The 22,295-nt window shown below is 35.4% G+C and overlaps 3 protein-coding genes across 3 annotated transcripts; 1 reads left to right on the forward strand and 2 right to left on the reverse strand.

Moving 5' to 3' along the window:
• Positions 1-527: 527 nt before the first annotated feature.
• LOC18016410 (protein HOTHEAD) lies at positions 528-3,164 on the forward strand. Its single transcript, XM_006401820.2, has 5 exons — positions 528-676; positions 781-1,422; positions 1,749-2,149; positions 2,234-2,805; positions 2,902-3,164. The coding sequence occupies exons 1-5, from the start codon at positions 595-597 to the stop codon at positions 2,963-2,965; spliced, it is 1,761 nt and encodes a 586-aa protein (XP_006401883.1). The 5' UTR covers positions 528-594; the 3' UTR covers positions 2,966-3,164.
• Positions 3,165-3,285: 121 nt separating this feature from the next.
• LOC18016411 (protein HOTHEAD) lies at positions 3,286-5,775 on the reverse strand. The gene is made up of 5 exons (XM_006401821.2): positions 5,633-5,775; positions 4,861-5,496; positions 4,371-4,771; positions 3,739-4,277; positions 3,286-3,652 (listed from the first exon to the last, which is right to left on the reverse strand). The coding sequence occupies exons 1-5, from the start codon at positions 5,703-5,705 to the stop codon at positions 3,544-3,546; spliced, it is 1,758 nt and encodes a 585-aa protein (XP_006401884.2). The 5' UTR covers positions 5,706-5,775; the 3' UTR covers positions 3,286-3,543.
• A 1,854-nt stretch (positions 5,776-7,629) lies between these two features.
• On the reverse strand, positions 7,630-21,511 carry LOC18016412 (protein HOTHEAD). The gene is made up of 4 exons (XM_006401822.2): positions 21,430-21,511; positions 20,702-21,346; positions 8,278-8,684; positions 7,630-8,190 (listed from the first exon to the last, which is right to left on the reverse strand). The coding sequence occupies exons 1-4, from the start codon at positions 21,509-21,511 to the stop codon at positions 7,630-7,632; spliced, it is 1,695 nt and encodes a 564-aa protein (XP_006401885.2).
• Positions 21,512-22,295: the final 784 nt, after the last annotated feature.

Here is a 22,295-nt window from a genome sequence, read left to right on the forward strand (position 1 = left end):
AAAAAAACACGCTAGTAATAGAACAACTGAATTAGAAAACGTAATAACTATCAAAGTTCTCGAACGTCTATTGCTCTAAATTAAATGCAAAAGCTGTTATACATCTATTTATGCATCTCGATATTATAACTAGGTAGTTGCGAGAAGATCTTTGCATGTAAATTATTAAAAATAAACAAAAATTACAATTGTTGTGTAACTACTTTGTTCTAATATTATAAATGAACTACTTATAACTTTGACATGTAGATTAAAATTACTAGTCAATCACCATTTCATTTGTTGTGACTATTAGTTTAGCTGTATTACGATTGACAAAAACAATAATTGCAAAGATTCAAATAATTAGTAATACGAGAAACAAGAAAATCCCTTCTTTAATTATAATACCAAGACTATAACCTAAAATCTTTGTATGAATTGAATGTATGGTCAATAAATAAGTGTTGGTGAACCATCAAAGCTTCCTCTCCATAAAGATGAACGAAAAGAGGCTCACATGTTTCATCTTATTATATAAACCGCATCAAACCTACTCATTTTTTTGCTCTGATATCTAAATTTAAAGAACCCTAAACACAATCTTTCACCATAATGAGTTTTCAAATATTTTGGCTATTTCGCCTAACTCTCATCGTAACATTCATCTCCCATGGCTCGTGTTTTCCAGACCAAGGTACAAAAATTTATTTGTTTCTTTACGTATCACCCAGTACGTGACGATACATATTTGGAATTATAGTATTAATTTAGTGATTTTTTTTTTGTGTTTTCGTGAAGCTGGATATTATAGTTTTATGAAAGATGCAACATTCGCACCAATGTTTGCTCGGTTCGATTACATAATCATCGGAGGAGGAACCTCAGGCTGCTCCTTAGCCGCAACGCTATCTCAAAACGCTACCGTTTTGCTTCTTGAACGCGGCGGCTCGCCTTACGATAACCCGGCGGCGACAGATATCGGAAACTTCGCGACCACTCTCTCAAACACATCACCAAAATCGTGGTCGCAGCTTTTTGTCTCCGAGGACGGCGTTTACAACACACGTGCGCGCGTCCTCGGCGGCGGCTCGGTGCTAAACGCGGGTTTCTACACACGTGCGGGAGAAGAGTACGTGAAGGAAGCTGAGTGGAATAGTGACGAAGTTGAAGCTGCTTACGAGTGGGTAGAGAAGAAAGTAGCGTTTCAACCGCCGGTGATGGGATGGCAAACGGCGTTGAAAGATGGGCTTTTGGAGGCTGGAGAGTTTCCTTACAACGGCTTCACTTACGATCATATATATGGGACCAAGATCGGCGGTACGATCTTTGACCGTGCCGGTCATAGACACACGGCGGCGAATCTGTTGGAGTATGCTAATCCGGACACTATTTCTGTCTATTTGCATGCTTCTGTTCACAAGATCCTCTTCACAACAAAAGGTATTGTACACTTGTTTTGTTTTTATATTCTTTGGAATAACGTGAAGCAATTTGGTTTATGGTTTAGTTTTGGTTCGATTGGTTTTATAGGGTTTTATTATAAATACTAAACCAAACATAAAACAATTATAATTCAGTTTGAATGATCGGTTATAAAAGAAACATAGCACGGCTTAACAAAACTAAAGAAAATAGCATCCCTCCGTTTCAAAATACATGATGTTTAAGGTTTTTGCACAGTTAAATTAACAGGATGGTTTGGATTATGTCTGGTTTGGTTTATATATCCACATCTACTTAAGATATAGAACCTATGTTTTGGACAGGAAGACCTAGGCCAAAAGCATACGGAGTGATATTTCAAGACGCAAATGGAGTGTTACACAAGGCAGAGCTGGCGAAAAACGCAATGAACGAAGTGATTTTGTCCGCAGGCGCCATCGGGAGCCCGCAGCTGCTGATGCTGAGCGGCGTGGGTCCTATGGCTCATCTCGCGACTCACGGGATCAGTCCGGTGGTCTTAGATCATCCAATGGTTGGGCAAGGGATGGGAGATAATCCTATGAATGCTATCTTTATTCCTTCTCCAACCCCTGTGGAGGTTTCTCTAATACAAGTCGTTGGGATCACAAAGTTTGAAAGTTACATCGAAGGAGCAAGCGGCGTAATCTTCTCTTATAGTTGGACTCGTAATTTTTTTGATGGTGTTTTGAATTATCTCAACGAGGTATTAAACGTTACTATGACTTTATTATTTATTTATTGAAACTATATGTTAATATTTTTTTTTTGGTTTTTTTCGTTGTTTAAGATGCAGACAAGCCGTACTACTACATCTACAACACCAACACTCTCGACTCAATCAATCACAGATTTTTTCAAGTCCATTGATCCATTACTGAATGCGACCACAAAAGCCGGTTTGATCCTCCAGAAAGTCGCGGGACCGGTCTCAAGAGGTCACTTGGAGCTTAGGAACACAAACCCTAATGATAACCCTTCAGTGAGATTCAACTACTATCAAGAGCCAGAGGATCTAGAGAAATGTGTTGAAGGGATTAGCACCATTATTAAAGTGATTAACTCAAAGGCATTTTCCAAATTCAAGTACCCGGACGCGACCATACATGGCCTGCTCGATCTTATACTTAGCGTTCCCACCAATCTAAGGCCAAGGCATGTAGCCTCGGTGTTTAACTTAAAGCAGTTTTGCATTGACACTGTGATGACTATTTGGCATTACCATGGAGGTTGCCAAGTTGGAAGAGTAGTTGACAAGAATTACAGAGTTTTAGGTATTAATTCTTTGAGGGTTATTGATGGATCAACATTTCTTAAGTCCCCGGGGACTAATCCGCAAGCTACGGTCATGATGCTGGGAAGGTAAATGCATGCATAAACAAATTGAGTACAAAAAAATTATCAAAAACATGTTGAACATTTGATTAGGAAATGACTGTTTCCGAGTTTTATTTGTAGGTATATGGGCCAGAAGATTCTTCGAGAGAGGGCGACTTTCCGAAAAAAGGATGAAGAAGCATGATATTTTTACTTTGATATATATATATGCTAAAATTAAACAAATCTTGAACTTGGAATTGTTTGAATTAATGTATGATGAACTAAGATAGTCTGAATGTGTACATCGGTCCATGTTCTGTTTCTTTTATGTATAATAATGGTGGAATCTTTGAAATTCAGATGAATTTTGTCTATCCTTATGATTAATCGGAGTCTATACGTTAATGGATTAATTATGTATTTACTATATATTTTATACTTGTATTATATGTTTTTTAAAATTTTTTTGTGCTTTATTTGAAATTTACTTCAATGAAATGTTTGAAAATAAAATATTGAATTAACACGAAAATTTTATATAGAAACGTAATTTGAAACTTGATACAGTGTACAAACAAACTAATCAAAGAGGAAAACCCAAAATGAAACCGATTAAAGTATTTAATTGATGGTTCCTCTTGAGCCGAAGAAAGGCACCATCATTAGTTCATTACCTAACAATATAACTTCACATGATATTAATGAACAAGATGATTACTAATATCTTAGTTAGAAAGATAACTAATATTCGACAACATCAACTAGACAATAATCACTCTTTTATTTGGATGACGAAGACCACATGTTGGTCCCATCTTTAATGATCGAATCATCTTGATTCTTTTCACCGGAAGCATTTCTCTCGCGAAGAATCTTCTGCCCCATGTACCTACACATAACACTCGCACAATCATGTCTTATAATTAAGTCTATAACATGTATGTATATATTAATAGTCTGGTTTCTGCGTTTCACCTTCCGAGCATCATGACCGTGGCTTGGGGATTAGTTCCCGGAGACTTGAGAAACGTGGATCCATCGATGACTCTTAAGGCATCAATGCCAAAGACTTTGTAATTATTGTCGACCACTCTTCCAATTTGGCAACCTCCATGGTAATGCCAAATAGTCACCACTGTGTCGATGCAAAACTGCGTCAAGTTAAACATTGCGGTCTTGTGCCTAGGCCTCAGATTGATGGGAAGGCTCAGCATGAGATTGAGCAGCTCGCGTCCGGTCGCATTTGGGTACTTGTACTTGGAGAATGCATTTGAGTTTATCACTTTGATAACGGTTTTAAGTCCTTTAACACATACCTTCAGATCTTCTGGCTCTTTGTAGTAGTTGAATGTCACAGAAGGGTTATCATCTGGATTCATGTTCCGGAGTTCTAAGTGACCTCTCGAGACTGGACCATCCACTTTATTCATGATCACACCATGATTTTCCATAACGTTCAATCGAAGATCAATGGATTTGAAAAAGTTTGTGATTGATTGGGTGGAGAGGCTTGACTGCACAATGCGTCACAAGTAAAAAACATATAGTCTCATGATCTTAGATAATAACCTTAAAAAAAAAAACCTTCAATGTAACTTATATTGTACCTCGTGGAGAAGGTTCAAAGTACCATCAAAGAACCTACGGGTCAAGTTATAAGAGAGACTCAAGCCACTAAAACCTTCAATGAAACTATGAAACTTGGTGATCCCAACGACCTCTACAAGGGACAGATCTACAAGTTGAGGAGAAGGAACCACAACGCTGTTCATCGGATTATCGCCCATCCCTTGTCCAACCATGGGATGATCTAGCACCACGGGATGAATCCCGTGGGCCTCAAGATGAGCCTTAGGACCCACACCACTCAGCATCAACAGCTGAGGGCTCCCAAGGGCACCGGCACACAAAATCACTTCATTCATTGTGTTTCTCGCCAGCTCTGCCTTGTGAAACACTCCATCCGTGTCTTGATAGACCACTCCGTACGCCTTAGGTATTTGGTCTCCTGTCCAAAACATGAGTTTTCATCTCCAAGGACCAAAGTATATATATATAAGTTATGAACAAAAAAAAAAGTGCAGATCAATGAAATACCTTTAGTGAAGAGGATTTTGTGAACAAGAGCATGCATGTAAACAACAAGCTTCTCTGGATTAGCATACTCCAACAAATCTGCCGCCGAGTGTCTATGACCAGCAGGGTCAAAGATTGTACCACCGATCTTTGTCCCAACGATATGATCCAACGTGAAACCGTTGTAAGGTAACACACCAGCCTCCAAAAGCCCATCTCTCAACGCCGATTGCCATCCCATTACTTGTGGCTCGAACACAAGTTTCCTCTCGACCCACTCGTAAGCAGCTTCCACTTCCTCCTTTTCCCACTCAGCTTCCTCCACGTAAGAATTTTCCGCACGTGAGTAAAATCCAGCGTTGAGCACCGAGTCGCCCCCGAGGACGCGCGCACGTGTGTTGTAAACGCCGTCCTCGGAGATGAAAGTCTGCGACCATGAGTTTGGTGTGACGTTTAAGAGTGTGTTGGCGAAGTTTTCCATGTCCGTGGCCGTTGGATTGTCGTAGGGAGAGCCGCCGCGTTCCAGAACCAGAACGTTTGCGTTTTGAGAGAGCGTTGCGGCTAATGAACAACCTGAGGTTCCTCCTCCGATGACTATGTAATCGAAGCGAGCATAAGTTGGTGCTGAAGTTGCATCCTTCATGTATCCGTGCAACCCTGTTTATACGTATAAAAAAGTTCATAAGATTTTGAAATTCGTAGTAACAATAATCTAACAGTTCAAATGTTATTGATCTTGTCATTAGACATGGATATGGTTATGGTCCTTGTCTCCTTGAGGTTAAGACTGTACCTTTATGGGAATAACAGGAGCCATATGATATGAAAATTGTGACAAGAATAAAAGGGAAAATATGAAAATCCATTACAGCGTACAAATATATTTGTTTTTTTTTTTATTAAATCTTGTGGAGAAAAAGATAAAGACTTGCTTTTCTTTTTGGTTAAAGAAAAGATCAAGACTTAAACGTTTAATGCGCTTTATATACTAAGATGAAGTATGACCCTCTTGTTTAGATTTGGTTAGTTCCCCAGTTTATGGGTTTTTTCGTATAACCAAACGATTTTTTGCACTGAATTATGCACTAAACTCCGGAAACTAATAAAAAGCACTTCACATCAGAATTTCACATCAGAACTTCACATCTTGAACAACACAAAACCGACGCAAACGTTAAGTGCTCTTCTTCCTTTCGTGACTTATATTATGTTTTCGTGTTTATATTAGTTTTTTTTTTGTCCGCTTTGTTTTCTTTTCAATTGGGATTCTGTTTTCGTTTCAGTTTAGCTAATCTTGTTCGGATTTGTGGCCTAAAGCTATAAATAGCACATAAGAAGTGTGAATACAAGTACATCTATAATTTAGGTGGAAATTTTAGTGAATCTAAGAAAACGTAAAATATATGGATCAAGTATGGCTATACGGCTTTTACCAATAAAAGTATGGGTGTGTGGGTACTGAGGAACCTGAAGAGGTTCAACCACCTGATGACTCTTTGGCTGCGATAACACAAGAGCAATTGAGCACTGAATCTTTCCTAACTCAAATTGCTTCCTTGTTTTTTATCCTGTTTTGCCAAGGGACCAATTATAAATAGGCTTTTACTTTGTAACACCTAAACTTTAATTCATTTTAATGATATTTACATTCATAGCAAAAAAAAAAAGTATGGATCACATACGAACATCTTGAATTTTCTAGAATATCGTATGTATCTCTATTAAAAATTATATAAAAATGTTGACGTTAAATTTTTATTTAATCAGATTTACATCTTATGAAAAAACATATGATAGCGAGAATTATAAGGACACTTTAAAAAGTAGGTTTAGCAAAAAGGACACTTTAAAATAGTCAGTGATTATTGTTGACAAAAAGGGTTAGTAAATATTTAAACTAATGCTCCTTCCGTTTCAAAATATAAGTCATTTTAAGATCATTTCAAAATATAAATATTCTTGAATTTCAATACAAATAATTTAAAAAATCTATTTTTATTCCTATTCCTTTAGCTAATTAATTAGTGTAACAAAATAAATAGTAGATTAATAAGAGGTAAAATTAAAAATTAAATAGTTTTTTTTATATGTGTGAAAAACCTGACTTATATTTTGAAACATATGGAGTCTAAATCTTTAAATGTTCCTTTTAAAACAGATGAGAGGCACCAACTTTACCTAACAATGTAGCTTCAGATCATATTTAACAAAAAAAAGTAACTAAGAAATATCTGAGTTAAGAAGACAATTAATAAACCAACATCAATAGAGGAATTTGTTCCATAGAAAAAAAGAAATGGGTAAGAACTTAAAAGTCATTATATTATTGATTACAATACCTTTCTTTGTACGATGCGAAACAATAATCCAATGAAAAAATTGTTTTAGCACATGATCTCGTTTTAAAAATACTTTTTCCTAGTTTCGGCGAAAAGCAGCCCTCTCTCGAAGAATTTTTAGCCCCACGTACCTACAGATAGCACACAAACAATCATATTAACCATGTTTATCGCAGGTAGTACTTAATATTATTTGGATTTAAAATAAATAAAAATTGGACAAAAATATAAGCATCCAAAAACAAACTTTTTCTCTCTTCTTTCTTACTTCACTCATTCGATTATCTCTCCTCTGATTCATCTCTCCTCTGATTCATCTCTCTTATTTTTTTCTCTTCTCTTCTTTTATTAATTAAATATTAATTAAGTACCCATCAGAAATTTTTGCGATAAACATGGTCTAATACACCTTAAACATGTTGTAGATTAATTGATCATTTGGTTTTTGCACTTACCTTCCGAGCATCATAACTGTGGCTTGAGGATTAGTCCCTGGGGACTTGAGAAACGTGGATCCATCTATAACCCTTAAAGCATCAATGCCTAAAACTTTGTAATTCTTGTCGACCACTCTTCCAACTTGACAACCTCCATGGTAATGATACATAGTCATCACAGTGTCGATACAAAACTGCTTCAAGTTGAACGTTGAGGTCACATGCCTCGGCCTCAGATTAGTGGGAAGGGTCAGCATATGATTGAGCAGCTCACGTCCAGTCACACCTGGGTATTTGTACTTGGAGAAGGCCTTCGAGTCTATCACTTTAATAATGGTGTTAAGCCCTTCAACACACTTGTTCAAGTCTTCTGGTTCTTGATAGTAATTGAATGTCACTGAAGGGTTATCGTCTGGATTCGTGTTCTGGAGCTCCATGTAACCTCTAGAGGCCGGTCCCGTGACTTTTTGGACCATACCATTCGCATTTATCGCCACTTTAAATCCAAGATCCAAGGATTTTAAAAGTTTGGCAATGGATTGAGTCAGGATTTTCCTAGATGTAGTACGGCTTGTCTGCATAATAATGCGTTATAGTTAAATATTAATAACATATAGTATAGTACGTTATAATAACCTTTAAATGTATTGATGTTATTATACCTCGTTGAAAAGATCCAAAACACCGTCGAAGAACCTACGGGTCAAATCATAAGAGATACTCACGTTACTTCCACCTTCAATGTAACTATCAAACTTTGTGATCCCAACAACTTGTACGAGGGACATTTCTACGGGCATAGGAGAAGGAACAAAGACGAGATTCATGGGATTATCACCCATTCCTTGCCCAACCATTGGGTGATCTAAGACCATATGTTTAACCCCGTGAGCCGCAAGATGAGCCTTAGGACCCACGCCGCTCAGCATCAACAGATGCGGGCTGCCCATGGCTCCAGCGGACAAGATTACTTCGTTCAATTTCATTGTGTGGCTTGCTAGTTCTACCTTGTGGAACACTCCATTCGCATCTTGAAATATCACTTCGTTTGCCTTTGGTCGCTGGCTACCTGTTTTTTTTTTTGTTATGTCATATTATTATGTATAACCTTTTAGTCTTTATTTTATTTCAAGAAAATGAAACAAATAATATCTTATTTAAACTAAATCATACAGTACGTATATCAAATTGTATGTTTAAAATAGTAATTACTGATTTTTCATATTTTTACTTTTGGAAAACATTAATTGGTGAAAAACAACTTCAAATAAAACAAGCTAAACCGAATAAAAACTTTAAAGATAGCAAAATGTTGATTAGTTATATACTGTACATAGTTATATAAAGTCAAAGAAGGGTTGTCGACCGATCTTGGAAACTCACGAACCCAATCATTTGAATGTTTTGTATTTTAAAAACAAACTAGATTCTAACCCGTGCATCCACACAGAAATTTTTTGTTTTTTTCCTAATATAATTTGTATTTATGCTTTTGTTTAGATATAAGTTGTTTTTATTATTTATTTATTTTCTTACATCAAGAATATTTATTTTTCAATTTTTCAAATATGAAAAAATAATAAAAATGAGATGTGTTAAGTATTTCATCATCCTGGTGTCGAGCTATTTTTTTGCAGGACATTTTGTTATCATGTTTTAACTTTAAATAGTATAAATTTTTATATTAGTAGAATTAGAATATGAGTTAATTAAATATATTTAGGTTTAATATTAATTATAAACTTTGTTATTATGTAATTTTAATTATAAAATTTAATTATGTGATTTTAATTATGTGAATTTATATATAAATAATCTATATATCTATGAATTAGCTAATCTATTCGTTTAGTTGCCTTAAATCATTTTTATAAATGCATAACACTAATCTGCTTTAATTAAATCATTTTCAATGTTAGCAAATATTTTTATATTATAAATAGAGCATGTTAGGGTTATGCATTTATAATTACATTCTTATAGAAGTTAGTTTTTAAAAACATGTAAGATATTAAAAAATAATTTAAGGCAAATAAAGGGATATATTAGCCAATTCATAGATATACAGATTATTTATATGTAAATTCATATAATTAAAATCACATAATTAAATTTACATAATAACAAAGTTTATAATTTACATTAGATCCAAATATATTTAATTAACTCATATTCTAATTCTAATAATATACAAATCTGTATTATCTATTATATTAAAATAAAAGCACATTTAGTACTTGTTTCCAAACACTCCTAATTTTTTTAGGGGGAATTGCTAAAAATAGGCCACAATTTGATTCCAAATGCAAAAGTATACCCCAAATTCAACCTATTGCAAAAATAGGTCAGAGGGGTAGAGAAATTACCATTATCTCCTACATGAGTAAACAATAAAACGGATGTCTCAATTACGATTATAACCCTTCGAAGTCTGCCAATACTAATGAAGTCTGCTCAGCAGACTGATAAAGAAGTCTACTATATTATTAAATCTTATTTTTAAATTTAAAAATTATATAAAAATAATGTAAACTGAAGTTTGTTTCTATAAATCAAATGTCAACAAGTATGATCTAGAAAAATTATAATTTAATAAATATGAATCATTTTTAACCATCTAGGATAAACATAAAAAGTGAAAAGTTTTAAACTAGGGCTGCAGACTTCTTTATCAGTCTGCTCAGCAGACTACGGATCGAAGTCTAGTCAAACCAGAATAATTAACCTAACCGGAATTTTTAACATAGTATATAAAGAAACTTACCAGTCGTTACCATAAATAAAAAAACCTAGATCACTGTAAAACGGCGCTGCACTCTGGTCTCTCTCGCCGCGACTCTCTCTCGCAGTAAGCCTTTCCCGGCGCTCCCCATCTCTTCTTTTCTGTTTCTGATGCATATGTTGTTTCATATATATCACTACATATATTGTTGCTGCAGATCTCAGCCGGCGTCTTCATCGTTCTTAGTTATCTCTCCAGATCTGTGAGTTATTCGCCATTACATTCTCTGTTTAGTCCGTATCTTATTGTTTACTGGTTTGTCCTTTAAAATTGTTCTTTTGTTCTTTTGTCCTTTTGCTTTACTGTTTTTTAACAGATCTAAGTAAAAATACTTTTTCCACAGATTCCGTGAGCAAGTAAGTAAAAATATTTCAATTTTTTCTTTATTTCAAGATTTACCTTTTTTGTTATTTTGTTGTTTAGCGAGTAAGAAATATTTTTTTGGAAAGCTTGTTTTTGTTGTTTTGTTATTAGCTGCAAAGTTATTATGTGGTCGTATCTGTTTTAGTTTTTTGTTTGTTAACTTCCAAGTTTGTTTGCTTGATCTCTACAGAGTAATGCCGATAAGCTACACCAACAGCTCATCTTCCAAAGCAAGCTATGACAGCGGGTGTGCCAAAGCTGATGGAGACTTTGGGATACCTCAACAATGCTATTGCGGCCTTCGATGTAGATTGGAAGAGTCTACAGCTCCAGAGACGTTTGGCAGGAAGTTCTATAGTTGCCCTGATATATTAGGCGAATGTGTATAGTTTTAATGAGGTTTTTCTCAATATGTGTATAGTTTTAAAATGTTATTCATCGAGTATAACTGAAGTTTTCGTTTGTCATATGTGTAGGATAAACCGGGTCACATCTCCAAATGGTGGGATCTAGCCATTGAAGAGCAGCTGACCATTCTTCAAATACGAATTGACAAGCAGAGCGAAAGCATGTTCCATGACAACTGAACAGCCCTTCCGCAATCATATGAGAATCGGCTGTATGCATTGGAGGATCGCCTTGCTGCAACCGAGAAGACCATTAGCGAGATCGAGGAGTTCATAGGGTTCATTCAGAGTGAAATTTTTGGAGTGAAAGAAGCACTTGCTAATCGAGGTTCTGATATCCTACTTTGTGTTTTTTTAGTTATTTTTGCAGTAATCTCTTGTGTTTTAATGCGTTGGGATGTAGAATACTAAACCAAGAGACTTGTGTAACCTTTAAGTAGACTAGTTTGGATAAAACATATGTATTTGACTTCTATGGTGATTAATGTTAGTGTTTACTGTTGCATATACATTGTTCGTATACTGGAGAATCTATGTGCACTTTGTGTATTGTGTACATATGCAGGCCGTGAGTTAAAGGTCTCTACATACAATCTCTAAAACTACTTTTCATATGATATTAATAAAAAACACATGCAGACTTCGTAGACAGACTTCTTAAACAGACTTAATATGCAGACTTCGTAGACAGACTTTTTAACCAGACTTAATATGCAGACTTCTTAAGCAGACTTAATATGCAGACTTAATACGTCGAATAAACTAAACCAGACAGTTTTAAAATTATATTGCAAACCAGCTATAATTGGCTAAACCAATTGCGTTTTAAATAACGAAATCAATAAACCACATTGAACTGGTACGACGGTTATTTAACTGGTACGACGGTTATTGAAATGGTACGACGGTTATTGAACCGGTACGACGGTTAAATAGGTTTCTACGGTCATATATAAGACTTTCTACGAACACTGTACTAACACAAATCGGTAAAAAAAAAAAAATACTGTCGTTTGGGTTTAGTTCTCGGAACTTGTCGCCGGTTTTTACTGTACATCCGTTTACCGTTTAAGGTAAGTCGAATTTAATGCCGACTTCTCTTTTGGATAGAAGTCGTCTGTGTAATTCACAAACCCTAATCTCCTTCGCTTTCTATTCTAGATCTGGTGTCGCCGCCGTCCGTAACTGTTTATTCCGCCGTCTGTTCATTTCTGCCGTTGGTCGTGGAAAGGTATTTGGCTGTACTAATTTCTTATAATTTTTAAATTAATATCTTTACGGGTTCCAAGTTCCTAGTCGTTTGGGTTTCTACATCGGTTTTTATAAAAATCGGACAACACCGAGTAGATATTTCCAAAGTCGGACAAAAATCGAATACCCGTTTCCAAGTTTCTAGTTGCTGTGAATTAGAGATATCTGTACTTTTTTTTATTTATTAAACGGACTTGTATAGTGTTTAGGCGAACTATTTTGGAAGTATCATCTCGTAAAACGGAGTTCAAAACGGGTTGTGTTTTTTCAAAGAACTTTGTCGGCGGCTAGATTTTTGAAACTTTTTTAATTAGACTATTAGGTCTACAGACTTCAATTGCAGACTTAGTTGGCTGACTTCGTGTGCAGACTTCTTCGGAAGTCTTCATAAGTAGACTTCTTGAATATTGGACTTCGTTTTGCAGACGTCAGAACAGCCAATGGAAAACCCAGAGTTCCCCCCGCGTCTCTTCTCGAAAGGCGATGAGCCGTCTCCGCTGAAAAGCATCGGTTACTATAGCAGTGAGACGAAGCTGATGACTGCACTCGAGGAAGCACTCACACAAGATGAGTGGGAAGAGATATTGAACTCTAGACTGGGAGTGTTCTTGAAGTTCAGTCAGTTGGATTTTGGCTGGGCATCTAGACTGGTGCATTACATTCTCGGCATGCAGCTAGTTTGCAAGAAAAAATTTGAGATTTGGAGCCTCGTAGGCCTAATCCCGATCCGCTTTTCTTTGAATGAGTTCGAACATATTACTGGCTTGAATTGCGAGTACGTGGACAACCTCGAGGATTCGGTGGTTGAGATAACTGATGAGATGAAAGATTTCTGGGAGCGATTGGGAGTCAATCAGGAGTTGGGTCCGAGCACTGAAGATTTGATAGAAGCTTGTAAGGAATGCGGGTCGTGGTCTTCCGAGGATCGGTTGAGGCTGGGATACCTTAGCATTTATACTAGTTACATTGAAGCACGAAAGCCATCTTCAGCTACTCGGGCTAGGTTGGCAAGGCTTGTGATGGATTTAGAAGCGTTTGAGAACTACCCTTGGGGAAGAGTGGCCTTCAAAAACCTGATGCGGTCGGTGAAGGAGAAAGAAATTTGAATAATTGTTTTCATTGAATATGCAGCACATGGAAGCTGGGATTAACCTACTCAGGCTGCGATTTACAAAGCATCCTGAGTGGTTTAGGTCGGACAGGATAACATTCCTCGACTCTTACTTTGCAACGATGTGGAGGTACAAGTACAAGGAGTTTGTGGACTCTCACGCCAACCCTGATGGTTCAGGCAAGCTCCTTCCAGCTGGCTCATTCGAGTACTACACTGGCGCAGCTCCAACCTACTGCGTTAGTAACAAGACGTGGGGGTATGATGTGGATGACCTGTACTTGATGTTACACATCACTGATGATCACTGGGTCGCAATGTGGATTTCGATTCCGATGAAGCATATTGTCATTTGGGATAGCCATGCGAATACTCATGCATCGGATATTCAGATTGAGGCTGCTGTGACTCCGATTACCGTCTTGGTTCCCTACATACTCCGTGAGTGTGCACCTGCTGAAGACCGTATCAATCTGACTTATGATCCATTCACGTGGGAGCGAATCAAGGGGCATTTGATCCCACAAAACAAACAAAGCGGTGACTGTGGCGTTTACTGCTTGAAGTACCTTGAATGCCATGCTCTAGGGATGCCATTTCCGAAAACCTTGTGCGATGCAAACATTAAAAACATCCGAGACAAGCTGGCAGCTGAGATATTTGACGAGACAGGAGTAACCGGCACAGAGAAGTATGAGTATCCATGGCTGGACGTATACGAAGGTAAGTGATATGTCCAACTATGTATATTCTGTAATGAAAGAGAAAGGACTCTCGTTGGGTGTGGTATGGTTGGAAGTTTTTGGTTAACCTGCCAGAATTGTTGTTCTCTTATTTAACTGTAATGTTCCTAACTAATTTTGGTTTGTTTAGTAATATTTAGAACAATGGTGTGGTAGTATGTTTTGGAGGCTAAACGCTTGTAATAGACTAGTGTGGCTTTTGTGATAATTCACGTACTCTATGGTTTATCCTAATCATAGCTGATTATATCGCATAGTTTATGACAATAATTAAGAATGATCGTACATAGACATTAAACAGACATATTTCAGTAGTGTTTCCCTTACCTGGTGAAGCAGACTTCTTGTGCAGACTACGGTAGAAGACTTCTAGTAGTAGTCTTCAGTGTAAGTCTGCTATTATAGTTTTAAGGTTTTATCTTGACTTCAACGTCTGCAAAAAAAAAAAAAACAGAGGAAATTAACTTCGACCCTAAACCCTTAAAGTATGAGGTAACATAACACTTACACAATCCGGTCTAGTATGTCCTGGTTGGTGATATTTCAAACAACTGTACTGCTTGTGGATCTTACGGGGTTTCTTTTGCTTATGCCTCAAAATTTCCAGCCAAGTTTGCCATCTTGACTTCCTCTGCCTGCCTTTTTTACGTCGGAGCTCCGGAGGTAGACATTGTGTTGTTTTATCGGTTTTCATTGCAATGCTTGGAGGATATATATTATGCGAGTACGCTGCATACAAGTAATCTTTGGAGTATGTCGGGCATACAAGAGTGGCCAGATGCATATGCATTGCATCTGAAACGGCTATAACATGAGAGCAAGGTATTTTCTCAATATCATACACGCCACAACCACACTTTCGAAGTTCCAAATCAACGACACAGTTATGTGATCCTCCTTTCACATTGAATCGCCAACCATCTATGCCTTCAACCGTCAACTTATCAGCATAATGTGAACGAATTGCCAACAAATATTCAACTCCTCGAGTATGGTTGGTTGGAAGACTCAAAGCATCTTCCCGCCTTTTACAAAACCACTTTGTTAGCTTCGCCCGTAAGTACTCCAACAGGAATACTATGGGAAATCCCCGTGCCCGTTTGAGAGCAGAGTTGATAGACTCTGCGATGTTGCTCGTCTTTATATTGTATCTATCACCTGGAAAGTGAACTCTTGACCACAACTGAATGCCAGCCTCCTCCAGATACGTTGCAAGGTCAGGTTTTATATGCCTTATCTCGTCCATATAACGGTTAAAATCATGTATCGTATATGCATACGCAACACGTTTGACTAAGTACATAAGATGCTTCCCCTTAAACTTAGTGACAATATTGTGTTGCAGATGATAATAGCATATACCGCGTGTTACCCATGGCAATACAGTTTCACATGCATTCTTAATGGAATGATGCTGGTCTGAAACTATCACCAATGGATACTAGTCTGTAAAACACTCCCGCAATTTTCTAAAAAACCATTCCCATGCGTGATCATTCTCAGAGTCCACTATTCCAAAAGCTAGTGGAAATATCTGGAAGTTACCATCTTGTGCTGTGGCCACTAGCAGAGTCCCTTCATACTTTCCAGTCAGATGACACCCATCGACAACAATGACCCGTCTGAGATATTGAAAACCAGCTATGGAGGCTCTGAAGGCTAAGAATAGGTACTTGAACCTATTCTGACTGTCGCGTTCAAGGGCAGTTATAGTACCCGGATTTGCTTCAGCGATCAGACGCAAATAAGAAGGCAGTCGGCTATATCCAGCCTCAGGGCTTCCCCTCACACATTCTTGTGCATACATCAAAGCTTTATACGAAGTTGTGTAGTCTATTTTCAATTGAAATATCGTCTGCATTGAATCTTTGATGTGTTCTGCAGTAATCCCATCAATTATTCCCACACGCTCTATAAATAACTTTCCAATGTATCTTGGAGTCGTATGCTTTCGGTGAGCCAACCGATCTGAAACTGAACAGGTATGAGTTTTGACATATTTAGTGACCCAAAACGTCTTTGCTTCGTTCTTTACAGCTGCTCTAACTCTCCATTGGCATCCTTTAACAGCACATTTAGCAACAAACAGACGTGTCGATGACTTATCAACTCTGAATGCAAACTTCAACATAACAGCCGTCAACCTGATCTCAGAAATCAGGTCGTCTTTTGTAGCAAAACTTCCGTTTACTTTTATTTTGTCAACCCAATTTCTTTCATATCCTCTTTGAGGAGCCTTCACCGGTTCTTCAATCCACTCACCCTCACCCTCTGAATCAGAATTTGAATCCTCATCCTTCACTTTCCCATATTGGCTGTAGTCCTGATCCTCAGAGTCCTGACCCTCAGAGTCAGTACTGTCTTCCTCCTTTACTGAATCGTTTTTGATGTCCTCGTTTATCTCATCATCATCATACTCATCGACATTTTCATCTTCACCTTCCTCAGTATTTTGATTCCCACCTTCAACAGAACACCCATCAGCAGCATCAACACCACCAGTACGTCCATCATTGTCCTTGCAACTAGATACACAAAGACGTATAGCATTCGTCTTACTCAGCCCAATCAAGTTCTGTACTTGTCTATCATTAGTAATATGCATAGGAGGGGTATCCGGAGCCATGTTTGCTAACATTGAATCTGGCAATGCATAAGTGATAGACACGCTGTCCGTATTTCCATCCAGCATGTAATCATCTAGAGCCATAGCTACGAGTTCTCCATGTGTACAACCATCATTCAAGAAGAACAACCTCCCTCCTTTGCGATTATCCACCTCAAAATGCCACGACTGAGCACTCATAACCCATTCTCCAAATACAACAGGCAACTGAGCCGCCATCTGCAAAAAAGGTAAACCACACAAGATAAACCGTGTTTTCCTATAATCGGCTAAACGTCTAAACATTCAAGAAAATTCATCACTTTCTAATTATAACACATATCAATGTGAAACTCACGTATATGGAACCAAGAAAGGCAGATCAACATGTCCAAACAATATATTTATTTTAGCATATACCATTAATTCGAAAACGAATTTTTTGCTAAAATAATTAGGCAGACTTCAAGTGTTGTCTGCTGTGTTATTCTCCTTCGACAGGCAGACTTCAGTGGCAGACTTCTTATGAAGTCTGCTAATATGTGCCAATTACCGTTCAAATCTACAAAAATTATAACTATTAATGTATAACACATAAGCATACAAAATTAATACAAGTACAGGAAATATACCTTCTAAACAAGAATAAAAATTAAAAAAAAAATTTCATCACACAAAAGTTTTAAAAAAGTACTTTTTAAAAATGAAAAAAATGCAGACTTCCAGCAAAACTCCACCCGGTTGCTTTCACGAAGAAGTCTGCCAAAAAGGCAGGGTTACTTTTGCAATTGACCAAATGTTTGACTTTCGTAGTAGACTTCTATATAAAGTCTGCATAAGAAAAAGGTTATTTCTGCAATTATCCAAACGTTTGACTTTTACAGCAGACTTCTTTTGAAGTCTGCTAAAAGAAGTCTGCTGTACGAGGCAAGAAGTCTTCTGTTAATGTGAAGTCGGCTGACGAAGTCTACACTACCAACGAAGTCTGCTGCAGGTTATTTTTGCAATTGACCAAAGTTTGACTTTCGTAGCAGAAGTCTGCTGACAGCAGACTTCTAAAGTCTGCCGAGAGGTTATTTTTGCATTTGACCAATTCTGAATTAAATTAATAGAAGTCTGCTATAAATTAAAATCGTAGCTGACTTCTTTAGAAGTCTGCTCGAACAGTCAAAGGTGGTCAACATCTTGGTCAAATGCAAAAATAACCTTTCAGGTCAAACTTATCTTTTTCAGACATCTCCACGAAGTCTGCAGAAAAGGTCAAAGTATAATATTTTCCGGTCAAATGCAAAACTATTCTCGCTTTCGACAGCCTGAAATAGAAGTCTAAACGTTGTTTTTTTGTATTCAAATGAAAATTCGCAGACTTACAAAGAAGTCTACTTTCAAAAAAATACCAAAAGGTCAATTGCAAATCTAACATTTTACGTTGACTAGCAGACTGTAAAAGAAGTCTACTTTCGCGAAACATAGCCCAATGTTAAAGAAAAGATTTAGATGTTTACCTCCTTCCAATTTGAACTCGATTAACTTTGACAGAAGTTCAGAATTTTTAAGATGCACGGAAAGGAAACCAGCCCAGAACTCGGTTATCCAAGAATCTCACAAAATATATGATTTGCGAATTCAAACATATCAATGTCGACTAAGAAAGAGATTTTTAGATGAAACCATATAGAAATTTGAAGATAGAATGAAGTTTGAGCGGCCAAATAAGTATTTAGAGCTTCAAGTGCAGATGGACAAGCATTAAGAGCTTCCATTTTGGTTGGTAATGGTAGTTGGTGAAATTGAAGATGATTGCATTTTCGTGAATACTTAAAATAGCTTAGGATGGGTATGTCTTTTTCGAATTACCTAAAAAATTCGATAATTATAAATATAATGGCATTTATGTTATTATATGTGGCTTTAGAGAGAAAGTGGGGAGAAATTGGCTAATATTGAAGAGGGAGAAAAAAGAGGTTAGATTTGCATTTGACTTCAATTTTGAGGTCATATGTGCAAGAAGCCCTTTTTTTTAAGTGTTTAAAAATAATTTTAATAATTATTTATATTTAATTTCGAAAATTAGTTATTAATTTAAATATTTTTAGAGTTCCTTTAATATAGGTAATTTAGATTTGATTTGATTTGATTAAAAATAATAAATCAGATATTAATTTAGATTTGATTTAAAGATTCTAATTTAAATAATTTCTATACTATTAAATATTTTTATCAAAAATATGTAGAATTTTTGAAAAAAAAAAATTCATATATGAAAAATAATGGTCATATTTGAAATATAAAATATTTATAATAATGTAAATGATATGATATTTATGTTGCTTATATAATTTATTTACGATTATGATTTATTTACAAATTAATAAAAAAATAATAGGTAAAATTCAAATGTATAATTTAAATATTAAAAATATATTTATTAAAATTCATAGAACTAAAAATATATATAAAAACCGGTTTAAAAATATTTTGGTAACTAAAATCACTATTTTTGAATTATACATGTATATCGAAAATATATTTTTCATACAAAATAAAAACATTAAAAATCAAAAATTATTGCATACACTAAAATGTGGTTTGAAAAACCAGTTGTACACTCCCTTCGTTGATTAAATTTTAGAAAACTATAATGCTAAATAATACTGTTAATACATCTCAAACTTTTTAACAAATATTTATATTATACGGTAATATGAACAGAAAAGTTAGAATTATGTTTTTTATAATAGTTCATTTTGAATTAATATTAGCGGACAGGTTAAAATTATATTTTTATAATCATAATTAATTTTAATACTATAAAAATATATCTAAACACAAAAATCAATATTTTCACTTATTAAAAAATATATTTATAAAAATAATTATATCTAAACTTATAAACACAAATTATATTACAAAATTCGTTAAACAATAAAAAATATTCTCGTGCGGATGCACGGGGTTAGAATCTAGTTTAAAGTTAAAACATGATAACAAAATGTCCTGCAAAAAAATAGCTCGACACCAAGATGATGAAAAACTTAACACATCTCATTCTTATTATTTTTTCATATTTGAAAATTTGAAAAATGAATATTCTTGATTTAAGAAAATAAATAAATAACAAAATAACTTATATCTAAACAAAAAAATAAATATAATTTATATTAAGAAAAAAATAAAAAATTTCTGTGCGGACGCACGAGGTTAGAATCTAGTTTTAAATAAATTTAACTATATTTAAAGAATTCTAAATTAATTAAAATAAATACCTACATTTTTGTAATAAAATTTAACTATAAATTCTTTTAATTTTTTTTGAATTTTAAATTACATTAAATCTAAATTTTCGTAATTATGTATAATTATGAAAAATCTTGAATAATTTGAAATATTATTTAAATATGACCATATTTAAGAAAATTTAAAAATATCTAAATTAATAACTCATTTTCAAAATTAAATATCAATATAAATAAATGTTTTAAATTAATTATCACGTATATTTAAGGAGAATCTAAAAATATCTAAATTAATACCTAATTTTCGGAATTTAATATTAATATAAACTAAAAAAATTTAAAAAAAATTTGAGAGTGTTTGGAGGCAATGACTACAAGTGCTTCTGTTTTAATATAATAGATTTTAAAAAAATTTGGGAGTGTTTGAAAATAAGCACTAAAAATGTTTCTGTTTTAATATAATAGATATTATTTCTGAAAAGTTATTGCTCATTTTAGATGATTAATCATATGCTAGAAAATCAAAACATTAAAAATGATATTACTTACACTGGTCGTTAAAAGATGTAGAATATGAATAATCAGTACCTGTTGTGGTGGTGAAGAAGATTTTATGGACAGAAGCATGCAAGTATACAACAATATTGTTTGGATTAGCATACTCTAACAGATTCGCCGCCGTGTGTCTATGACCGTCGCCGTCCAAGATCGTACCGCCGATCTTCGTCCCGTATATATGGTCGTACGTAAAACCATTGTACGGATTCACACCAGCCTCCAAAAGCCCATCTTTAAACGCCGTTTGCCATCCCATTACTTGTGGCTCGAACACAAGTTTCTTCTCGACCCACTCGTAAGCAGCTTCCACTTCCTCCATCTCCCACTCAGCTTCCTCCACGTAGTGGCCGCTCGCGCGTGTGTAGAATCCCGCGTTTAGCACCGTACCTCCACCGAGGACGCGCGGCCGTGTGTTATAAACGCCGTCCTCCGAGATGAAAAGCTGCGACCATGAGTTCGGTGTGATGTTTAAGAGTGTGTTGGCGAAGTTTCCGATGTCCGTGGCCGTTGGATTGTCGTAGGGTGAGCCGCCACGTTCAAGAACCAAAACGTTTGCGTTTTGAGAGAGCGTTGCGGCTAACGCACAACCTGAAGTTCCTCCTCCGATGATTATGTAGTCGAAGCTAGCATGAGTTGGTGCTAGTGTTGCATCTTTCATAAATGTATAACTTCCAGCTTCACGATAAAATAAAATTTATGAATATTGAAATGAACATATCATTTCAATACGACTCATAGCAAAATAGACAGTAATGTACCTTCATCGGAATAACACGAGCCATGGAAGATGAAAATTGCGAGGAGAATAACACGGAGTAATCGTAAAATATGAAAACTCATTCTACTGTTAAGATTGTGTTTGCGTTGTTTATTTATGTTTGGAGCGAGAAGAAAAGACTATTTGTTTCATGCGCATAAAACAAGTATATTTGAGAAGAAAACTAAAACAAACATAAAATTTTATTATACTTGGGGTGTACGTATGTATATAATGATATACTGTCGACTGGCTAACCTATAACTAATTATAAAACATTTGATGTAGTTTTGAGGTCGATTGCAAAATACTAAATAGTCGTCAAAGTCAGATCTGCAAAATTAAATAGTTGTAAGTCCATGTATAACAAATTAGTCAATGCTATGCCATGTGAGGTCGAAACACAGTCGCGTAGTTACTTCTGGGAAATCAGTCTATTTTAAAACTTGGAGATCGAATCAAAATCGACAAGTTTATGTTAAATTTCACATGCTATATGTGTAATTTTTACTCTTTTAAATTGGAGTAGCTTATAACTTATTCTAGAGAATTAATGATTACTACAAGTCACATTCATAGTTTATAACCATATAAACCAATAGGTAATGAATAGATTGGACTGACTCATATCTTTTTATAAATTATTAAAAAAAATTTTTTTGGATGTGTGATATTATTCTTTAATATGCTCTCTTGAAACGATAGATTTTTAGCCATTGATCTTGGTATCTATCTATACTATTATTTGCGACGTCTAAATCTTATATATTGTTTTCACAATGATTGTCCCATGTGTTATTATTAAAAAAATTATGTGGTGTTTTAATTAATTCTCATTAGTTGATCACTAATCATACGTGTTAATAT

The sequence above is a fragment of the Eutrema salsugineum genome, unplaced genomic scaffold (assembly GCF_000478725.1).
Source record: "Eutrema salsugineum unplaced genomic scaffold, Eutsalg1_0 scaffold_2, whole genome shotgun sequence".
Classification (NCBI taxonomy): Eukaryota; Viridiplantae; Streptophyta; class Magnoliopsida; order Brassicales; family Brassicaceae; genus Eutrema; species Eutrema salsugineum.